Raw genomic sequence first — 23,779 nt, forward strand, 5'->3', positions numbered from 1 at the left:
CGAAAGATCTACTTCGAGTAAATCATTAAAAAAAATATTTTAAAAAAAATCAATTAAAAAATTAATAACTGATAGATAATGAGAATCAATTTGTGGTTTGTGAATTAAAAGATCCCCAGGGATAAATGTTTTATTGAATTTTCCAGTGCTGTGGAGCCAATGTTCAACTTCAACCCGTCTTCCCTATCGGCGCTGGTCAGCAAGATCAGCGCGTGCGTGTCACAGTTGGAGCAGTTCCCTGTACGTGTGCACGATCTCCCGGCTCGGCCGTCCACTAGCGCACTCAAGTTCTTCAACACGCACCAACTCAAGGTACAAAATCAATCATCCGGTATCAGATAATATATACATATTTTCATATGGTACTCTAATAAAATAAATGTTTAATATTCGGTACAAAGAAAAATGTGAAGGTTCTATCATTATTAAGTAGAAGTCGTGAGTACTTATTTACAAGATGCAAATTAAATTATAAGCGCAAAATGAATGCAAATTTGGATATCAATATATTTTTCATTCTACTAAAATACTACTTAAAATTACTAAAATAATTATTTGAATTTTCATATATTTTTCTTTTGTGTGTTACAAATTATTTAATATTCAATTGAATAAAAACTGGGTCTCAAACTGATACTTAATTGACAAACTCACGTAGTTAAATTTTACCCAAGTATATTTAAAAGTTGCATTAAATATAATTTAGAAGCACAATTAAAATTAGTTCCCAAACAGACGAGCCAACTTCAAACTAAAATCAAGCGTTTCTTTGTGATGCTGACTACCAATCTAAGCAGAAAAACTAGACCCGATTACAATGGGGAGTTAGTTAACAGAGTTATCTCAAATCCTCTAGTAAGTAAAATCTAATCTTTTGCATGAAAATGTGTACATTGTATGTTATCGATAACGATACTTCAAATTTGTATGGAAATATACTTATTTTTGTTTTTAAAAAATCGATTTTACCTTATAGACGATTAAAGTCACCTCTATTAACTTCCTATTGTAATCGGGGTCAGTAGTTAAGAATTGAACTCCCCAAATTTTGTTTTAAGTAGGATTGGGGTAAATGAATCTTATTTGTGTATTTTGAATGAACACCCAATCTTAAAAATGGATTTATATTGTGTTTACAGTGTAACCTCCAACGCCACCCGAACTGTACAAACCTCAAACAATGGAAAGGAGGAACCGTGAAGATAGATCCTCTGGCTCTTGTACAGGCTATTGAGAGGTAAGTTATCCAGCACACGCATTCACGAGACTTGTTCATTGCTGGGTGTGAAATAGAACAAGATCCCTAATGTTTCCACTCGATGCCCACTCTCAGATAAAACTCAACAACGCCCGAAAAATGAAATCGAGGGGGATAAGTCTGTCTCCCAGACCTAGAGCTAGAGGAATATGAATATTCAATGAACCTATGCACATCTGGTGCAGATAAGTTATTATCATTATTATTATTAAATCAGGGGCAAGCAGACCATTCCAGGCATCCACAGATCTGCATTGATGAAATTTTTATCCGGATAGAAGTCGAACTTTGGCGCCTAGTTTCATTAAATTGTCTATTCAATTCTGAGCTATCCTAAATGCCAATTTTTTAAATGTTTTTTTTTACAGAATATGATTCTCTGTGAAATTCCCTTTCTCTTTAATCTTAAATGCCAAATATTCAATACTTTTTAAGTTTTTCTATAATATCCATCATTCTTCTTATCTATCCTGAACCCCTCGAATACTCTTGAAAGGCAATAATTATACTTTTAATTCTTCACAGGAATTTCTCGCTTTTAATCATTTTACAATAACATGGCGTTTACAATTCTCCGAAAGGTATAGTTTGTGAATTAAAAAAAATCTCTTCTGCACATTCAATGTTTTGGCGTTTTAGGATAGTTTAGAATTGAATAGACGAAATGTCCTCTCGTTTGCGTATTCCGGCTAAGTAGAACAACGGCGCATGTGATTTACTTCAACTTGAACAATTATGACATTTCAAAATTATTTTTTTTGTTTCATATTTGTATAATAAATCTGTAGGATTTGGTTGCTGAGGGTTGGTAGAGCTCCTACCCCAATTAGAGATTGACAGAAGACACGAGGTTGCTGTTTAATTATTACATGGCCAATAAATAATGAATTGTGTCATGTGAGTGTTACGATGATGTGTGCACTTGGGCTACATGCTGGAACTGAGTGACTGATTGAACTGACTGACTGATGCTGACTGACTGACTGAACTGACTAAACTGGGTTACTAAACCCTGTTTTCTCTTTATATACAGCGTGTTACTTTGTTGTTCATTTCAGGGTAGGGACGATGTTAATGTACTGCAAGACGTTGATCTCGTGTTTCGCAGAATGTAATGTATTGAATTTGGTTGAAAACGCTGACTCGCTTCATCGGTAGTCGCACTATAATCTCACGTGACATCATTTATGTCATCGATCATGGACTATAAACATATGCTTAAATCGTCACTGTTCCAGATACCTGGTGGTGCGAGGGTACGCTCGGCAGAGGGAGAGCAGCGGTAGTGGTAGTGCAGGAACGCCGCACCAGCCACTGCAGGACTCTGACGAAGACAATACGGACGAGGACATCGATGAGTCCCTGGCCGCAGTCGCACTCCAGCAGGGAAGGTGAGATCAACCTTTTGCAGAACCTCTTGTGCAACTGATATCTGAGTCCAGCACAGACGGAAAGCATTTAAAGCCTATGTGTTGTTGTATGGATGGAGAATTGAACTCAAGTCTGAACGATGAAAAAACTTGAGGGTTATGCAGAAGAGTGTTGCGAATTTAGTTGACTGATCATGTCTTCGATGAAGCGGTTTTACATATCGTGAATATAGAAGTTACTGACCACTGTCAAAAAAAGAAAAGTCTCATACTTTATATATACAACGTTTAATATTTATATTGCTGTATTTTAAAACTTTCTGCATCGTGACTTATTGATATAAAGACTTTATTGTTCTTAAACGTGTCACAGTTTAGACATAGCATTACGGCGTTTTTATTAAAATGGAAACTAACCTTAAAAGAAGACACTTGAACAAAACGGTCAGTTACACTGCACCCGCTTTGAATTTTGTTTAAGACAATAATTTACCCTTTATTGGTTGTTTACCTGCTTTTATTCTTTACTCGCGTGGCACATACCCTGGTGCATGGACCACGGTACCGTTTTTAGTCTGACATAATATTGGATTTTTTGACACATGGCAAATGAATTTTTAAACGTAAAACCGGCATGATGAAAAATGTATTAAATGCAAATTGGAGAGGATGTTTGCAAGAGAATGTATGAAAAAAATGGAACCTAAACATTTTAGCGTAAAAAGCGTGATATTTATGTACGTAAAACCAGGTTTTACTGTTATTTATTTTTTACTACAAAAAATATTACTTAAGTATTATATCCTATGTAGACTCATGGAACATCATAGCCATATGAGAGTTCAAAACAAATCTACTTTAAAATTTACCTAAATATTTCAATTTTGGGGTTCATTTTCAACAAATTTTAAAGACTTCGCTACAAAATCGGAATCAAGAGTAGAGCAGGGATTAAACCTCGTACTTCTGATAGATGAGGCCGTGACACTAGCCACAATACCACAATCCTGTTATAATTAGAGAATTATAATTATACTACGTGCAGTTTTGTTGTCGTAAGATTTTTATATTGAAATTTATTTCAACAGAGAGGGAAAAAGTTTTCGAATTATTTTGTGTTTATTGCAGATCAAAACATAAACTCCAGTTTATGATTGGCGATACGATTCTCCCTTACAACATGACAGTGTACCAAGCCGTGCGCCAGTTCAGTCCTCAGGCCAACGACCAATCCGAAACGGACACGGACACTGAGGCACCTCTGGGTAAGGACTGAAATTACTAGCAAATGCACTATAAGGTGAGCGGTATCTCGGGGAATGTGTCGCAAAACTTGCAGTGTGTAAAGCTGAGGCGAGCATTGTCGACAAAATAAAATCAAGTGAGGCTTGCAATGTACAGGGAAAGAATGGCGAATGTGACGGATTGGATGCAGAAAAGGAAGAAGACCGAGAGAGACATGGCATGTCAAAACTGGCGGCTTCGTGGTGTAGTGGTCAAGACGCTTGACTCACGCACGGAAGGTTCCGGGTTTGATTCCCGGTGAGAACACAAAAATTAAAAATGTGATTTTTCTCAAGCCTGGTTGTTCTGTAATGTAATTCACCACTGTAATTGGGCCTCCTGGCCTGTTGTGGTGCAAAAAAATGAAATGAAATGAAATGAAAAAAAAATTCAACAAATACTTGAAGATGGACTTGTCAAAAGTTGAAATAATCGGCGTGCTGCATGAGAATGCAGAAATTAATGAACGTGAAGGAAACCTGGGGTGGAATTCTAAACGCAAAAGTGCACTTAGAAAATGCATTTTTAATGCGTATTTACGTACTTAATACAAGCTAACAGAGCGATCTCTTCGTGCGCAATCCCGTTCAGAATACCAGCCCTGGGGTGGTATTCTGAATCTTCTCTGCCCCCTATAGAGTGGCTAATTTGGCGATTGTTATTTTTTTAATGCGACGACGTTTTGCCTCATGTAATGGCTCCACTGATGATAAAATGGCAAATGATGTATGAAACTGTTTAAAAATCTAAAAACTAATACGATTCGGTCAATTCAAATAAATTAAGGATATTGGGTAATGCTTTAAGAGTCACAATCATGTTCTAAATTAAAATCATCATGTGTAATTTTTGGCATTTAATCATCAGTGTGGCTAAATATGTGGCAAAGTGTATGCAAAAAAAAATAATCCCCAAATTAATCACTCTAGGGAGTAGAGAAGATTCTTCTTTTTTTTTTGCTTCCTTCCACATCATCTCTTTCCCACCTGCTGACGAGCCTCGAAAATAAAAGTTTAGCGGGCTATCCTGTTCACCTACACCCACAGGGAAACATTTGTTTTTTTCAATGTTTTCTTCTTTATGTGTTTTCATTTTGAATGTGTAATTCAGGCAATGCAGGCGTGTGGGTGCAGACCCACACCATCTACTACCGCGGGGTGGACAGCGGAGGGGCCCAGGCGCCGGGGGCGACAGGGGCGCAGCCCGCCGGGGGCCCGCAGCCCACCGGCCGCAAGGGGAAGGGAACATCCACCAAGGCTAACAACAGAAGAAAAGCCGATGACCTGTGGAACGGTGAGACACCTTTTCTTTATAATTTTGGAAGGGAAGAAATCTTTGTTTCCCCACATAGATCAACTAGACTTTATTATTGTTTCAAAGGCATGATTTAAATACTAATTATTCAAGTTTTTTCATATATTTCATTACCGACCGGTTTTGGAGCAATACATAGTGGCGTAAAATCAATTGTCTATTTAAAAACACTCGTTTTGATTCCACTTAAATTTATTCAAAGCATTAATACCTATATGGATTATGAATCTATTAGAGCAGTTATCTGAAGATACGATTTACAATATCGACTGTGAAACGGCGAATATTACTAAGTGACATGTAGCCAATTTTACAGAAGAGCCAATCAAAGTTTTAAAAAATTTAATTAAAAAAAATCTTATATTTACCTTTTATAATGGCGTAATTCCTTCATAACTTATATTATACTGTTACTATAAATGGTGATCGTGTTTCGTGCACACAGAGGGCCATGTGCCGGGCGTGCAGGGTGCGCTGTGGCGCTCACTAGGCGCGCGTCTGCCGCCCGCCGTGACGGTGGCGGATGCCGCGCTGCCCGCGCTTGCGCTGCTGCGCTGCCTCCACGCGCTGTCTCGTCACTGGGCCTGCCTGTACCGCGCCTGCCCTCAGCTGGCCGGCCCGCTGCTGCCGCACTCCGAGTTCCTCAACTCCAAGGTACCCTCATACCGATACTTCTTTCTTTTCTGCTCCTCCAGGAGACCCCGTGACTAGCCCGCACTCTCCCCTCCCACGTCAATCGCGTCCCTGTCCCTCAGTTCCGCCGAATAAAGTAGAAAGATCGTCATCAATGGCCTTTGGTGACGGCAACGGCGAGAAGAGCATTCGCAGCACATGACCGAGCCAGGTCCACCACTGCACCCTTAAAACACTCGTTGCAGGAGGATGCTGAGCCCCCTTTTCGGACTGCCATGTTAGTTCTAATCGAACCACCTACTTATTATAACACTCACTGTTTATTGAGAACTTGTCTTGACTTTATTTCAGATTTTGACAAGACAAATAAATAATAGCTTGTCTTCAACAGGTGAAAATGCCAAACATTTCATTGATTTATTTGGAACAATTACTACTTTTTGTATGGTGTAGTTGCTTTTATGTGAAAGAGCAGTAAGCACAAAGTACATTTTAAAACAGAAAAAGATAAATTAAAAATAATGAAAATAATGAATTACATAAACAAGAAAATTGATGAAAAAAATACTTAGGCCAAAAAATATTCAGAATCCTTCGCTCTTTTCCGGACAAGTTTGCGGAGATATCAATATGTGGGACAGTCTAGAGTCTCAAAGTTATTATAATCTTTGTTTTGTATTTTCTAAAAAAGGTTTCAATTAAAAAAAGCCTAACAACTCTTTTTTGCCAAAAAAATCTTGCAATTTTTCAAACATTTTACGGTAAAATTGTCTGGTATGAACGACAAAAAAATAAAGACACTTCTACCTTCTTACGTAGTATTTTCTGTAACGACAGGTTGCAGCTTTGTTAGCATTTTAAAACGTCAGTTTGCAAATAATAAATGTGAAAATCTCTCCCGACAGCTCGCAGCCAAGGCGAGCCGTCAACTCCAGGATCCTCTGGTCATTATGACGGGAAATCTGCCCCCGTGGCTCCACCAAATAGCTTCTGCCTGGTAAGTTCATTCAGCGTGCCATTCACCATTCGCCCTAAGTTTAAAAATCCGTATTCATTTCTTGAATTTGTCAATTTTTGTGAATTAAAGGTTCTCTTATCATCCGTTAAAATATCTGGCCAGTCTTGCCTGGAAGGTTAAATCTACTTGAAGCTTGAGTCTATACCTTGTAAAGTCTACATATAAAATATCGTGGTTCACCTGGAAATAGCATCTAGAATGAGATGTCGCTATCTATGGTTTATTGTTGGGGATTTCTTGTGATGTGACAAATGGAATATTATCAATAGTACAAGCTTGAAGCTGATACATGTATGTCTAATGTAATTTATAACAAACGTATCTGCAAACCAAAACAAGGTCTTCAGGTAAAAAACTCATGAATGTACCCAAATTCCTAACAGTGCATGGACGGCAAAGTCACCTATTCATTGGACCAAAAGTCTCGCAAACAGCCTGCCTCAAATGTTCATCGTAATGTGTAATAACCGCCTCGGTAGATGCTAATTTTTTTCCGATTGTTGCAGCCCGTTCCTGTTCCCGTTCGAGACGCGGCAGCTGCTGTTCTACGCCGTGTCGTTTGACCGCGACCGCGCGCTGCAGCGCCTGCTGGACTCGAGCCCCGAGCTCAACCACCCGGGCGCGGACAGTGCGGAGCGCGTCACGCCGCGCCTCGACCGCCGCAAGCGCACCGTTTCCCGCCAGCACATCCTCAAGCAGGCCGAGCAGGTGGTGCAGGACATGGCCAACTCCAAGGCCCTTCTGGAGGTATGTCCTTGTACTGAATGATGAAGTAATACTACGAGGTGTGTCCGGAAAGTAAGTTTCGTTTGTACTTCTTCCCATCGTAGCGCTGTGATTGCAGTTTCACGCATGCGTGGTACTTATCCTGACCTATTGTGAAGGAGTTGACACCATTATGAGTTAGCTGACTGTTGTGTATGCTTCGTGCTGCTGAATAAAATTTTAAATCCCTCCGCTTGTGAGATAAGGTCTGTAATTCGTTTCCTTAATGCAATGAACATTAAACCAGTCGACATTTATCAATACATCTGTGAGATGTACGGAGAACACGTGATAAGTGATTCAATGGTAAGGAAATGGGTGAGTTCAATTAAGGTCACGATAATGTGCACGGCAACAAACGTGGGAACGGACATCGACAAACCAGTTAATCACTAATCAAAGAAAAACACAGTTACCCTGGAAATCAGAAATTTGTTTCGGTTAACAGTGCTATAATAATATATAATATATACTAATAACTCGAGACTCTTTTTTTTTATTTTATTTTATTTTGATAAATTTGTTCATACATTTTTGGGAAACTTCTACTTACATTAATGCTCTAATTTTACCGCTTGTAAGAAAACATTTTTTATATCCAATTTCTAATAGCGCCATACTTTTTCGTTCCTTTTACGGACAATGGAAAAGTACTTATTTTTATTAAATTGTCATCTAGTTAAGAGTTTTAATAGGCAAAAGTTTATTGACAAACATTTCATTTTATATCTCATTTAAAGAAGTAGTTTAGTTGTGCTTTCAATGTAATAAGCTGTTTTTTTTCTCGTCCTATAAAAATAACAAATATGACTTACGCGGTGTTAGCTAAAGGATCATATTGTAGAGTGTAAGTTGTGGTAACAATAGTAATAATGTTGCAGATCAAATACGAGAACGAAGTGGGCACCGGGCTCGGGCCGACGCTGGAGTTCTACGCCCTCGTGTCGCTGGAGCTGCAGCGCGCCGACCTCGACCTGTGGCACGGCAGCGAGAACCTGAGGCAGAAGCCGCCAAGCTTCGGCGGCGACGCGGTCAAGGGCGGAGCCACGACGGGCGCGGCGGACAGCGCGCTGGCCTCTAGCGTGTACAGCGCGCTCACTCTGAGCGAGCCGGATCCGGAGCCGGCGGACGTGAGCTACGTGAGCCCGGCGTGCGGCCTGTTCCCGCAGGCGCTGGGCCGCAGCGCCAAGGCCTCGCAGCTGTCGCGCATCAAGGCCAAGTTCCGCTTCCTCGGCCGCTTCATGGCCAAAGCCGTCATGGACTCGAGAATGGTGACTTGCCCTTCATTATTCTGGTTCCATATAGCCTAATTTATCTTGTATTCACTTGTGTTATTTTCATTGTTTTAACCTTTAAAGGACACATATTTAGCGTCGATTTACGTGTTGAAAACCTAATAAAATATATTAATTTGAAAAATCTGAGTGGAAGACTGAACTACCATGCGTAGGTTATAACAATACTCTTGTGACATGAGACTTATTATTCATTCGAAATATCAGAAAATAAATACCTCAATTCTGGTGGCATATTTATGTTCTGCTTTGATCTAGGTGTCCTAAAAGGGTTATAAAGCTTCATTTTGGTAAGAACATAGTTTTCTTGCAATGATTGCTCTGTTTTTTAATGTGCATGCAGTTTAAAGTAAATATCCTAAATCTCTGAGAAGAGTTCAGCGTGTATAAGAGTTAATGAGGAATTCACATCTTGGATAGCGATCTCAAAAGGCCTAAAACAGGGATGTGCAATGTCACCATCGTTGTTTGATCTATGCACAAACAACTGTAAGTGTATTAGAGCGAAAATTTTGCAGTAAGGAGTTTTTTGTACGCTGACGATTTTAGTAGGAAGAATTTGCAATAAATAGTCTCTAAAATTGATGATGTACGCCTGAAGAACATTATTGAAGAGAACAAAATTGATGTTATTTAAAAGGGTAAACAAGATTACCGAGTTACAATGAATGTCTTCAACAAGTAAAAGTATTTGAAGTTAGTTTTCAAGATACGGAGGAGTAGAAATTTTAAGGCAGAGAAAAAGGTAAAACAGGTATATACGGCGAGAATGAATGGTAACGTAAGATGAGGACGACCAAGAAACACATGGCATATTTAGAAGTTATGCATGATAAGATGTATGAATGTCTATAATACCAGCATTATATTGACATTGTTGAAGGGTTGAATAATGGGAATCTCATCGATCTACTTACTCGTAGTAACCTAAATGGTGTCTCTCCAGCTGGACCTGCCGTTCTCGCAGACGTTCTACCGCTGGGTGGTCGGAGAGGAGGCTTGCCTCGGGCTGTCGGACGTCCGCCATGTCGCCCCCGAGCTGTGGCGCTCGCTGTGTCGCCTGCAGCAGGTGGCGCTGCACGCCGAGGCCGTCAAGAGAGACAACTCCCTGGCGCAGGTAATTAACACCGAGCAACAGGATATCTATTTCATACTAAATTATATAAATCATAGTGCTTTGTAGTAAAATTATAATTTTTATCTCTTGTGTGGCATGACTATGATGTCACGTAAGTCTACATAGGATACAAAACTTGATATATCTCTCTTATTTTAAATAATAATGCTATGACGTGCGTAATTTCTAAATTATGGAAAATTTATTGTTAAACTTTGTAAGTACACGTGTTTAATTTTTGTTTTTAAATACCCGTATTTCTAAATATCTTGTCTTTTGCCTAATGTAAAACGATGTTACAGCACCGTTTCCAGAAGGATTTTTTAATCAGTCTTTTAAGAGTGAAAGATTGTACGATTTCCATAGTAAATAAATAACTGTAAAACACATAATACGCCCGGTACGTCTGTTCAAATCACAGGGTTATAAATGAGTGAATGTTCCAGGAGAGACGTCGCGAGCTGCTGTCGGCCATGGAGTTGGACGGCTGCCCCATCGAGGAGTTGGGGCTGGACTTTATCCTGCCGGGACACTCGTGCACCGAGCTGCGGCGCGGCGGGCGTGACGTGCCCGTCACGGCGCACAACCTAGCGCAGTACATCCAGCTCGTCACGCACTGGCTGCTGTACGAAGGTAAATCCATAATGGCGCACTTATTAATTATATTTAGTAACTTGTTATGATGAGGAAGTTCAGTGGTATAAAAATAGACCGTCAAACTAAGCCTATTGTATGTTCGTTAATGAGGCTAAGATTTTTTTTAATTATGCAATTTCGAAATTACTCCACCCGAGACTTCACTAGTTCTTGTCGGTGAGTTGTTGTGAAATTTAAAAGTAGAGTCCGGTAGAATCCCCGCGTTACGGGGATGTTTAGTCAATATACATGCAAAAATGAGTGATTTTAAATTGGAAGAATGGAGTATAGACAATTGCATCAATCGTTTATAGTTAAAGTCAAAAGCGATAATATTTTTAATCTAATTGCTAAAATCATAAAAAGAACATTAGCTGACGTTTGCAGCTCTAACAAAAAGACCGCCCCTAACAAAGGCTCGAATGCAACTGCGACGCACAACTGGCATACTGTGGCAGTGGTACGAGTTACATTGCTACCGGCCCGCGTGACGTGTGAATTTGACTCTCTCGCTCGCGAATATTTCTATAGCATCGAGTGAGATGTAAAGAGTGTTCGAGACAACCGTATATTCGATACTCTTATTCAAGATCTGGACTTTTTTGGTTTAGTTAATAACGATTTAAACGAGCACTCTATTAATAGTCCAGATCTTGTCTCGATGTCCCTTATGTTTGCCAATGCTTTTTTTCTTATTTTTTAATATTTTGAACTATTCTTATATTGTAATATGAATTACCCTATGCATTGTATAAATTGACAATGTCTAAATAAACATGACACACGACACCTGGTAAACTTTTAGTGATTCATCTCCGATTTGTTACAAATGCTTTTACTGCGCCCAATAATCGTTTATTATTTAATAATAAATTATTTCAATCGATACGTAAATGTAAAACTGTAGAATACTGAAAATCTTCACCCCGTATTTATTCTATTTATAGGATTTTAAAGTTATTAGATGCGATGTGTACTGGCTACGCATCACCGGGAAGGGAGAGTTAAACTTACTTCCCCTTTACACTTTCAAGCTTGTGACAAATGCAATTGTTACGAATCGTGTTGTGGTCCTGTGGCTAGTGTCTGGGACTCATGGACCAATGGTCCGTGGTTCGAATCCTACTCTACCCCAACTTGATTCCCATTTTCTAATAGTGAGTTATTTACAACTCGTTGAAAATGGCCCTCAAAATGAAATATTTGGGTAAATCGTAAGAACGCAAATATTTCTTTTTTCTTTATAAAAAATATTGTTTTACATTTAAATCTTAAAAATGAGAAATTTGCATTTACTTCGGCTTTGCGCTCCCGGTACGATCTATTTTAATGTCCCGGAACTAAATATATTATTATTATTATTTTTACACTAGCAGCTATTAAGCTGATGTATCTAATGCACTGTGCTTTAAAAATAGAAAATATAAAAAGAAAACATAAATGTCCAGGCGGTTTTTACATATTGTACTTTAAACAACTTTGAGCCAACACATGAATCTTCTGCAGATTCCATCGATGTGATCAGGCGCTGTGTCTGTTACGGACGTGGCATTTACTAAAATATTTGTTATTGCAGGAGTGGTGCGACAGATGGACGCTTTCCGGGAAGGATTCGAGTCCGTCTTCCCCCTCACCAACCTTAAGATGTTTTACCCGGAGGAACTAGAGGCCATCTTCTGCGGAACCTCCACAGGTATGTGTCCCCCGATAAATATAGCTTAATGTTAAGTGTATTATATTCCCACTCCAAGCACAAAAGGTTGTCTCTTTTGGTGTGGTATTTTGTTTAATCTTTTCTTCTGCGCTTTTTGCCTAAATATGTATTTCTTTTGTAAAATTTTGTATCTGCTTATAAAAATAATAAATAAATTTAAAAAAATATGGTTTTACGCTGCTACATTTCACTGTCCATGAACTGACACCTTCACGTAACAGACGATCGGGATACGCTGCATTTTGTGTACCGAGGGTGTGATGATGATGATTGTCTCGCAGGTAACATGGTGGGCGGCGCCGGCGGGGGTGGCGGTGCGGGCCAGCGCTGGGACGTGCGCACCCTGGCCGAGGCGTGCAAGCCCGACCACGGCTTCACGGCCGAGTCGCGCGCCATCCGCTTCCTGCTGGAGATCCTGGCGTCCTACGACACGCACGAGCAGCGCCTGTTCCTTCAGTTCATTACCGGCAGTCCGCGCTTACCCACCGGAGGTTAGTATTTAATTTATTTAATTAAGGGTTTTTACAGCTATTATACAACAGAAAGTAATAACATATTAACTATACTACACCGATCGAAAAAATCCACTGTTAATTTAACAATACACAATATGGAAGGAAAGAGTTTATATAATTCTGCGTGTGCGACGTGCATGTGGGGGAGTGAGGGTGCGTGTGTGTGGCTGCATAAGAAAAAAAAAAATTTTTAGGCAAGAGGGCATAAGAGAGGGCTTGGTAAGATTGCTTAAAAATATGTCAGATTGAAAGAAAAAATACTGTTTTTTTTTTACAGCGTAATAAAAAAATATGTAAGCTAGTATTAAATCTCTTAAAGATTTAATCTAAAATTGATCAACAAGGATTTGGTTTTCTTATGATAATTTCAAATCATTAATTTCTTTGTAACAATTTTTTCCACTAAAATTATTTCTTTGAAAAGCAAATCTATGAAATTAATAATAATTGTGGTCATATTTAATGCATTTACCGTTTTTTTTATTTGTTTTAATTTATTAAATGTCAAATTAATAGACTTAGCCTGCAATTAAATCAGTTTTCTTTTTACGGTTTGAACAAATCAAAGGTTTAGTAAGCATATTCCATTTCTGTAAAACATTACAGACACCAATAATGGCTACAAATGCAATGATAACGATTTTCAGGTTTCAAGGCGCTTTCTCCACCACTCACCGTGGTGCGGAAGACGCTCGACCCCAACGTGAATGCCGACGACTACCTGCCCTCCGTCATGACCTGCGTCAACTACCTCAAGCTGCCCGACTACTCCTCGGCCGAGGTCATGAGAGCCAAGCTCCGCGTGGCGGCTAGCGAAGGACAACACTCCTTCCACCTCTCCTAAGGACGAAACCGATCGCCGTGTACCTAATAAATATTTCTTGTAAATAAATTTGCTGTAACATATTTTTTACGCTTAGCATACAAAAATCTACAGTAACTCGGAGCGGGAAAGAGAGTCGACCATAACGTCAACGGCCATATTAATAACAATTAGTCGATACTATTATCGTGGGTTTGAATACGTTTATAAATATCTTATTTGTGTCTAAATAATATACATACGTACATATAGTGGAGGTATAAATACAATATATTTTATTTTTAAATAAACTAAACATATTTGAGTGCGCGCGGGAAATATCGTTTCTCCTTTACTTTTCTTTAATTTTCGTTACGATAACAAAATTCCAAACTACGGTACATTCGGTTCTGCGGATAGTGCACGATACATATCTTAGGGAAATGGTATTGCGAGACTCGAGTCTCCCTCCATTTGGTTGTAAACCAAACTCGTATGTACTGGAAAGCTCTGCGAATGTACTGTACCCGCGCAGAATGGGAAAACCGGACAGAAAAACGTCATTTTCCTGGCCAAAAATATTGTGAAAATATAGCTATTATAATTATATTTGTGTATGAATAATATTCTAATTTGTTTTTAGGCAATAAATTTTACTTTTAAATCTTCTTTCTACTGTCAACGGCTGCGGCTGAATTATGTGTTAAACGTTTATAGTTTTTGGTACTTTTTTATTAGTAGCAAATAATTTGGTGTGCAATATCGGTGACTCGGTTCACGCACGACTCCCCTGTGTCCTGTGTCTCTACGTAACACGAACCACTAAATCTTTTGCGCCGTGCCTGCCGGATGTTGAAATATTTCCATGTAAAATACAAGTTGTTTTGTGATACGAAGTTCCGGGAGGCGCTTCCTTGTATAAATTGTCCGGCTCTGTTTGAGAATAATTCAAGTGTCTTCTTCCTTTATAAAGTAAAATATGATTGATTTTTACTTGAATAAAAAAATTATAGTAATTACACTTACTGTTTTATTTATATTTTGCTTGTTATTCTCACTGTGCATCAAATCTGTATTATATTATAAGGTAAGCATTTTTAATTACAAGTACCCTTGAGGTAATCCCATAAAAAACAATCGTCCATAATGTAAAAGCGAATTCTCTGTATGAAAATTTGTATATTTGTATGAAAATTGTAATTATCTTTGTCGGTAACCTCTAATTGAACGTGCTTTAAAAATAAATTTATTTTAATACTCTATTTTTAACGCAGAAATTCGATTTTACTCTACAGAAAATTGAAGATAACTCTGTTAACTTCCCATTGAAATCGAGGTCCAGTAGCTAATAACCATTCTCAAGTTATTGCAAACAGAAAAAGGAAAGGAGGTAAGGAAGGATTGAAACAAAAACGATAAATACATTTTTAAAATTGGGAGAATTGTAAGTATGACCTTTTGGTGAATAGCACGGTTTACTTGATTGAGTGGTATGGAGTAAGCAAACACAGCTCCTATTGGTAGTCCTGTACATGCTCGCCAGGGATGGAGGGAAACGGTGAGTGTAATTTGCGCTATTTGTTATTGTACTGTCATTGGAATGCGAGTTGGGGTCTGATGGTCCTTTTAGATGTACAGAAGTTTATCAACTTATATATAAATGATAATGCAAAATGACCCAGAGTTATTCTGGAACACTCAAGATCAGATTTATTTATTTAATTGACCGACTTATGCAGTCCATTCTAATGATGGTAAATACAACTTCTAATAATAAATACAGGTACTAATTAAATAAAATACAACTAAATAAAATTAAAGCTAGGACTGGTCTATATTCGTGATTTTTTAAATCTATAAAGACTTGCACCAAAAAAGTCCAGATCTTGTCTCGAGTTTGCAATACGACACAATCGGGGACATTGGTGCATGCAAGCCATAGTTTGTGCTGTGTTGATCAAGGAACAGCACATTATTATTTCGCAACCGGCGGATTATCAGCAGCTGTGGTTGAATCTCGTAGAATATCAAAAGTATAAGTTATATTTTGACTGACTAATATACCTGTGCAATATTAGATCCTGAAAAAGGAATAAAAAAGTCAAATTTATTACATGTTGCTTATTAATTATAATTTTTTTTTGGCGGGACAAAATGGATAGAAAAATAAAGCCAAAAAGTTGCATTAGTAATTTTTTAACAATAAAATGTTATTGCCATAATAATTATCACACAGATAAGGTATACCTACGTATGAAAAGTGAATAAAAACAAAAATGATTTGTGGGTATGAAATTAAATGCAAAGTAAGTTTTTTATTAACAAGAAGGATGAGGTAAAAAGTAATGAATATTTCTTTAGATAAAACAGAAACATCTCTAGCATCCATCTGTCTTCAAAAGACAATGGTGATACAGCACTAACTTTAAAGACACTTGTGACAAACAGTTTTTTTCCGGTGACAGCAGAGTCGGCCACATCTCTCACATTTCCAGGTTGCAGGGGGGGCTCCATTAGGTAACTGCTTTGCTCGCTTTCTTCTGAGCCTCTGACTTTCCAGCCAGAGATCTTCCTCTCCGCATATTTCTTTCTTTGTGAAATTTTTCCAATGATCAGCGTCAATGCTAGATGCTTACATGTCACGTTTACATCTTTATATCACGATCCGTGATCGTCATTGGATCTTTTGGCGTTAAAAAGTTCTCAGTACATAATGAAAAACTTTTATGTGGTTGAATTCTGGTCTGAAATTATTAAAATTAGATTTTTAATTTTTCTTCAGGCCACGAAAAATTTCAGAAGCAATATTTGTAAATATAACAACATACCCCAAATATTCAACAAAACAAAAAAATACATTTCATTTGTAGGTACCTACCTAAATATATTCACTTCTTTCTTGTACACGTGTCTTTCTATGGATTTCTATCCGTCAATTTCGACAGCTGTCAAATCGCTTATAGAGTTTAAAAATGGAGGCTCTGTATCACCAAACAAATAGTCTAATTCAAGAAACGCAACAATGTTTTCAACAATTAGAAAGGAAACCGCCAAATTCCGAAGATATAGAAAGTCATATCCAACAAAAAATTCAGGCTATAAATTCGTAAGCTACATTTGAAATATTTTACCGTCTTCAACATAACCTTTTCTCTATTGTAATTTAATTAATTTATTACAGAAATTGCGACCGATTGGATATCATGATATTTAAGGCTCCCGTTACACAAAGACAGATTGCGAAAATGAGATGTGACCAACTTAAATACGATAGCAGACATATGCAGGTAATAAAATCAAATAGTTTATTTTGCACTTAAAATTTCCGAAAGAACATTCTTGTTTGTCAGTGAAAGTTCTTGGTGTAGGTTTTTTTTGTAATTTATTACACAAATAAAAGACGTGTGATTTCAAATTTGTGGATCAAAGTATTATTTGTTTATTTCTACTATAGTTATTACCAAAGGTCTCCGGTTCCATTCTCAGAGAATCAAATCACAAAACAACTTCTTATGAGGTTCGAACAACGAGATTTCCATTTTTATAGTAGAGCTATTTACGGCTATTAGAAAATGGCCTCAAAAATGACTCATATGGCTAAATAATAAACACGCTTTTATTTCTCTTAAAAAATCATTCAGGAACGATGTCTAATTAGTGTTATAACCGTGTTAGAAAATGGGAAACAAGTTGCGATAGAATAGGGTTCGTACCTCAGGCATCCTGATCCGGAGTCGGGTATTAATTAAAAAAAATGTTTTCATTTTGCGATATTTTATAGGTTCTTGGAGATAATCAGTCAGTAACTTATAAATCATCATTTTCGAGTTACCCATTATAAACACATTTGTATATTCCTCCATGAATGCTACAAATAGAAAAGTTGCGATTCATTTAAATCATTTTATGATGATTTGAATAATTATATCAATTGTAATGTAATGTATTTATTGAGATATTTGTAAAATAACTTAAGCAACTAGTTTTTTAGTTAAATTTAAGTTTGTAAGTGAATGTTCTTGATGGAAGTTCACTGTAATTTATTGTATAAATAAAAGACGAGTGATACTTACACTTTACTTTTTTTACTGATATCTACAAATTTGGAATATCCAGTGACCGGTTTCATCGCTTTCGCGTCATCTTCGAGACTGGTATTTTTACTAAGAAATTCAATGTATTCGGTGTAGGGTGCTGTATTGGTAAATCGAATGTGGCGCATATCGATCATGTGTTACAGGAAGGTAAGGCGATCAGCCTTACGCTTCAGGTGCTAGCCCAGAAACATGAAAAATTGCATTGTAGAACCACCTTTTTCATCAACATTTCATGTCGACCTTCCCAGAACTCGAACCCGGGTCCTCGAGCACGGTAGACCACTATATTACGAGGCGGACTCATCTCCGCTCGTTTTCCTCTTTCAGGATTATTACCCGAGAGCAGCCGTTGAGTGGAAAACAATCGTCCAGGATTCCGGTTTTATTTTTAATCCACCCGGACACCGGATTATTTAACAATATTTTTAGTTTGACTTAATCTCTTCCACATCGATAATGGTTTTAGCTCTTTAGCTTAAAAAAAATCAACAGATAGAAGAATTGAAGAAACATGGAGATTCAAACATTGACGGAATAGTGAATGTTATACTATGTCAGCTCGCCCACCGCATACCCCACACCGCATCTGAGGACATAAGTCTCTTTGGCGGTGCCCACATACATGGAAAAATTGCTCGGAATATAGATGTTCAAACGTAGGCAAAATGGCGAATGTTACATAGTGTGCAAAGTGGCCACTCAAACCAGCCAATGACGGATCGTAAGCCCTGTAAATGCTTAGACTTCCATATTACCTTCTCTAAGATGTTCTCCATCTCTGTTGTAATATGTTAATGTCGGATTCTTGTTTTAGGCAGCGTTAACTAACTTGCAAGAGCGGCGCCACAGGGCGGCGTTGGAGTCCAAACAGCGCGAGCAGTTGCTGAGCAGAAGGTTTTCCCCCAATGACTCGGGCCCAGCCTACACATCCATCCAGGTGGACGCCAACGCTGCCCACAACACCTCGCTGCACAACGCGCATCGCGGAGTAGACGACATGATCACTACAGGTAAGAAAAACAGATTATTTTTCTTTGTCTAGATCTGTTGATCTATTTGCGCAGAAAGCTGCTACTCTTGGCACGTTGAGATCGAACTGTCCCTCCATTTCTAGACGGTCTACCGGAAAGAAGATGACCAAGTGGATAAATGCAATGTAAGAGATTCTGGAGTTGTCTATTCTGTTTACATGATCTCTCCAGAGTCTTCTTCTTGCTCTGTTCCGTTGGAAAACATCTTCGGTACCACAGGTTCATTAAGAGATAAGTCTCTTCATTGTCGATTCGATATCCGAACATTCTCCCTGTGATTGATCATAATGTTTTAATTTCCAATGTTCTAAGCAGATTCTTTGCCCTGATTATGTCCGCCATACAGATTCATTTTTTATGTTTCCAACTATATCTGCATCTACTTTTAAAAGCTGTTTACACATAGACAATCCTATATTGTTTTGTCCCAAGACTCGACCATTGTCCACGTCTTAACAGCAATTTGTAGGACAAAACATTGTTCCGAGACAGACAGACAGGCTATCTCCTCGTAAAAATGATTACTTCCACTATTGCGCGTGGCCAGCGTGTCGCTCCCAAATAAAATTTCTGCGAAAAATGGGAGCAGAAAATAATCCTTTTTATTATGTAGTTTGTTCTTTAACAGTTCGAATCTTCTTCCAAGTCGGTCCCTCAATGCTGAGGATCTGGATCACCATGAACACTTCTGATTAGTCTGTTCCACTCCAGTCTGTCCTCAGCCCGACGAACCGACACATCAAATTTTAGCCCAGTAGCCTCCTTTACTTGACCAGTCCATCTACCTCGGCTTCTCCTACCTTCAACTCGGCCAGACATAATTGCCTTTTCTAGATTGTCTGCCTCACGTCTAGCAATATGTCCAAAGAAAGAAAGTATCCTCAGACACACCACTGACAGAAGAGTTGTAATCTGAAAGTCTTCCAGTATCGATGCATTCGTGCTTCTGGCTGTCCGAGGCACACGCAGCAGCCTTCTCCAACACCACATCTCAAATGCATCGATCCTCTTCCTCTCGTAGGCACGCATTGTCTACGTTTCAGCCCTATATAGGAAAACGGAGAATACCAGGGCTTCCATCAACCGCTTTTTTGCGTTTATTGATATACCTCGATCTCGCCAAATTTTCTCCAAACGGTTCATTGCTTCTTTTGCCATTTGAATCCTGCGACCAATCTCAAGTCTGCAACTGCCGTTGTTGGAAGTAAGCGAGCCGAGGTACACAAAGTTATCCATCAGTTCAAGGTCTTGCATCTGCCTTGGCCTTAGGAGACTGCCAGTCGATTCAAATCGATCGACACTTCGAATACATCTTAGTATAAAATTAATATTTTTCGTGTATTTGTTCGTAATAAACACTTTCGTGCATTCGTTTTTGCAATGCTCATGTGTTAACTGCGGCCTAATTTTCGTACTATCCAAGCGTTCTATCCTGCGTAGTCGAGGCTGTTCACGGAGCTGTGACATGACAATATTGTCAAATCTATTTTATTGTCCACCTGTAAACGGCCCTTAATTTAGTCCTTTTTATCAACGGTATAATGTTTACAATATAGCCGGGTACCGGATTTGAGATAATATAACAGATATGAAGCCAGCCAACAACAAGGTCATGAGCGCAAGGTATATAGAATGGCCAATGGAGAGGTGGTGATGGCTCGGGTTCGCCCGATCAAACTTGAAATCACAAAAGACAAAATATTAAATAAAGTATAATATTATTTTTAGTCAATATCATTTTTATTCTGTGAATGCGTATTTTATGACTCATATTTTACATTTGTAATTGGATTACTTAAAAAGTTCTCCTAAAAGCATCAACCGTAAGAGTTTTTCAAGGTAATTTATTATTAGAATTAATTTGGCTTCCTAAACCAATGTTATTTTTATACCCGTGTACAGAAAGGAAAAATATTCAATTAAATTATCTACCTAAGGCAAATATTTTTAACTTACACGGTGGTTTAAAAGCGAAACATTTTTGACCTGCATGGTGGTTTAAATGCCAAAACGCCCCGTTTATGTAATATTTGACATAAATCAGAATGTAGTTCTGTGTGTGAGAGAGAACCAAAACCCCGGACGAGTGTACTGGTTAGTGCGTTTGCCTAGCACGCCTGAGGTCCCAGGTTTGATTCTCGGCAAGGTCGACATGAAATATAGGTTCGAACCGGACTACGTCCCATGGCTAGCAGTGATTTTTTTATTGGTAATCTGCAAAAAATGTTCATTAATTTTTACCTACATGTAGGTACATGTAAATAGTATGTAAATGGCTATTTTTCTGTGGTTATATGAATATCATCTCTCTGCTCAAGCTGTTGACAACAGAAGGTAATCGCTTATATGGACGATTAACCCCTGATGGCTTGTGTCGTTGACTCACAGATTGGAGGTTCAAGATTCGAACTCCGCTATACCACAATTTTAATAAAATTTTCTTATAGAAAGTTATTTACAACTCTGTTAAAATGGCCCCTTAATTGATATTTGGGTAAATCGTAAGAATGCAAATATTTTTTACTTTTATTTTAAAAATAATAATTAAAAGGGTGATTTTCACTGTAATATCAAATGTTATAATTCTTGGATTAGATCTGAAGCCTGAACTGATGACTGGTAATCTTGCATTGACGATTCATAATTACATGTTTTGATTTTTAGGTTCCAATGTATTGACGAGTCTCAAAAATCAAAGGGACACACTGAAAGGGGCCCACCGTCGTATTATAGACATGGCCAATACTCTGGGACTCTCCAACACAACTATCAGCATTATAGAGAAGAGAGCGAGACAGGACAAGTTCATCCTTCTCGGTGGGATGCTCCTCACACTCACTGTTATTACAATCGTAGTCGTGTACTTTACTTAGTGAGAACTATAGACATGGCCAATACTCTGGGACTTTCCAACACAACTATCAGCGTTATAGAGAAGAGAGTGAGACAGGACAAGTTCATCCTTATTGGTGGGATGTGCGCGCGCTCGCTCGCCACTGGATACATTTGTCTCGCACGCTAACTCTTTTACACACACACATACATAATTTACATACTACAAGATATTGTTGAATATGTATTTCAAATTATGTGTTTTCCTAATAATCTTTTCACAATTAGTTCTTTTGAATATTTGATGTTATCTTACTTGTTAATACACTCATGTATATTTATATATATATTTTTTAAAGCAAGGTGTAGAAACTCGTCATATCCATTATGCTTTAAGTGATCTTACTGTGAAATACTTTGCCAAATTTTATTCTAGAACCTCCGGTAGTAATAAACCTGGCCAGCTAAACACATTTAGGTAATGTTGCCATCTTTTTCTTTTTACGCATTATCACACACAGTTGGAGAAAATGGCACCCCTGGTGTGGGATTTACAAGTTTTACAAGTCAGGCCGACAATATAATCTCTACTATATCTTAGGTGTGGCTAGTATGGGAATATGTGTGTCATTGTTTCTAACGTATTTATTTGATTATATGTCTGAATAAAATTTCAGTAACTGGGTATTTGTGTTATTTATATTTATTTTTATTGTGTTATTAATTTCTGTTATTTCTTTAGATCTAAAAATTAAATTAAATATAGAGCAAAGGTTTTTAAAATAATATGAGATTTTTTATTAATTAAATTGTAAGTTTCGTGTATTATTTAATAAATTATTTGCTAATATTGCATTCGTTATATTAAAATATTTGCTGTTGTATCGTAAAACATTATTAAAGCATTATATTGAAACATGTTTTTTTTTGTCAAATCTCTTTAGCTTTCATTTCCGATAGCCTCACATATAAATCATAAAATGGATATCTTTATATTACGTAGTTAGGTACTTTTGTATTGAATCTATTGGCCTAAGGATTAATAATGTATTTTGTATGTAACTACTTAAGGCGTTAAAAAAATCAAGGACCTACAATATCTTTTTTATTTCACAAAAATCAACAGATAGAAGAAATATGGATGTTACACAGAGTGTAAAGTGGCTGCTTAAACCGGCCAATGACACGTCGAAAGCCCTGTAAATGCCTAAACTTCCATATTTCTACCCTAAAATGTTAACATCAATTTATGTCAAACTTATTTTTTCAATTGTAGTTAGCAATATTAAAACATAACATTCCTAAATCCAGAAATAAAGTGAATTATTAAATCTGTTTTGTGATGTTTCACTCTACTTCCGTCATAAGGAAAAGGGCACTTTTTTGTGAAAGTCTTATTTTGAGATACAATACTTTTTAGTATTAATTAATTTTAAGCCAATTAAAAAAAAACTGTTATGAATCGTAAGTTAAAACCCAGCATGTGACAATTCACAAGAAACAATTTTCTTAAGCATAAAACCTGTGTGTGTCATATCTACGCTGAGTTTTTGCTTATGAATCTCTAGATCTTGTGTTATTTATTTAAAAACTTTAAAAAATATAAAATCGTTTTTCTTACTAAAATTTTTTTTTACTGCTCATTGCTGTATATCAAACGGTTCGAATTTTCTTGTAGAACTACCTCAAATTTAAATCATTTTGTGATTTTTGTCAAAAAGCTGCCTTTTTGCAGCATTATGTCTTAGTTGTAACATTAATTTAAACCAATTAACAAGAACATTTGACAGGAAACATTTCTAATAACTACCAATATAAAAAAATCTTCATGTATGATGAACTTCAGCTCTACGGGAAATTGGAAACATTTATGTTTTCTTGCACGCCGTAAACATTAGAGCATTAAATTGAACAGCAAAGTTTCTTGAGAACGTATGAAAAAAATAATAAAAAACTTAACATTTTAGACTTTACTAGTTCATATGAATCAATAAATGATAAAAAAGCTACTAAAGATATCCGGTTTACTTACTGTCAATGGAGCAATTGGCAGAAATGACGGAGAAGAAAAGGAAAATAAATTTAAGCTTTTAGAGTA

General features: G+C 37.5%; 2 protein-coding genes across 4 annotated transcripts in view; both read left to right on the plus strand.

The window, feature by feature from the left end:
• Nucleotides 1–14,742, plus strand: part of ctrip (E3 ubiquitin-protein ligase ctrip) — a 111,237-nt gene extending 96,495 nt beyond the window's left edge. For all 3 annotated transcript variants that reach the window (XM_088243198.1, XM_088243200.1, XM_088243199.1), the window contains exons 28-41: nucleotides 147–312; nucleotides 1,140–1,237; nucleotides 2,497–2,649; nucleotides 3,757–3,893; nucleotides 5,023–5,205; nucleotides 5,672–5,880; nucleotides 6,765–6,856; nucleotides 7,384–7,624; nucleotides 8,524–8,913; nucleotides 9,884–10,054; nucleotides 10,501–10,687; nucleotides 12,267–12,383; nucleotides 12,686–12,895; nucleotides 13,567–14,742. In XM_088243198.1, coding sequence (XP_088099324.1) covers nucleotides 147–312; nucleotides 1,140–1,237; nucleotides 2,497–2,649; nucleotides 3,757–3,893; nucleotides 5,023–5,205; nucleotides 5,672–5,880; nucleotides 6,765–6,856; nucleotides 7,384–7,624; nucleotides 8,524–8,913; nucleotides 9,884–10,054; nucleotides 10,501–10,687; nucleotides 12,267–12,383; nucleotides 12,686–12,895; nucleotides 13,567–13,763 — 2,551 coding nt within the window. In that variant the 3' untranslated portion in view covers nucleotides 13,764–14,742. The remainder of the gene's footprint in view (nucleotides 1–146; nucleotides 313–1,139; nucleotides 1,238–2,496; nucleotides 2,650–3,756; nucleotides 3,894–5,022; nucleotides 5,206–5,671; nucleotides 5,881–6,764; nucleotides 6,857–7,383; nucleotides 7,625–8,523; nucleotides 8,914–9,883; nucleotides 10,055–10,500; nucleotides 10,688–12,266; nucleotides 12,384–12,685; nucleotides 12,896–13,566) is intronic.
• A 1,904-nt stretch (nucleotides 14,743–16,646) lies between these two features.
• Nucleotides 16,647–22,366, plus strand: Membrin (golgi SNAP receptor complex member 2). Its single transcript, XM_088243197.1, has 4 exons — nucleotides 16,647–16,827; nucleotides 16,903–17,008; nucleotides 18,633–18,828; nucleotides 21,514–22,366. The coding sequence occupies exons 1-4, from the start codon at nucleotides 16,694–16,696 to the stop codon at nucleotides 21,720–21,722; spliced, it is 645 nt and encodes a 214-aa protein (XP_088099323.1). The 5' UTR covers nucleotides 16,647–16,693; the 3' UTR covers nucleotides 21,723–22,366.
• Nucleotides 22,367–23,779: the final 1,413 nt, after the last annotated feature.

This window comes from Micrasema longulum, unplaced genomic scaffold (assembly GCF_059751315.1).
Source record: "Micrasema longulum isolate JH-2025_06_02 unplaced genomic scaffold, ASM5975131v1 h1tg000194l, whole genome shotgun sequence".
In the NCBI taxonomy this organism is placed as follows: Eukaryota; Metazoa; Arthropoda; class Insecta; order Trichoptera; family Brachycentridae; genus Micrasema; species Micrasema longulum.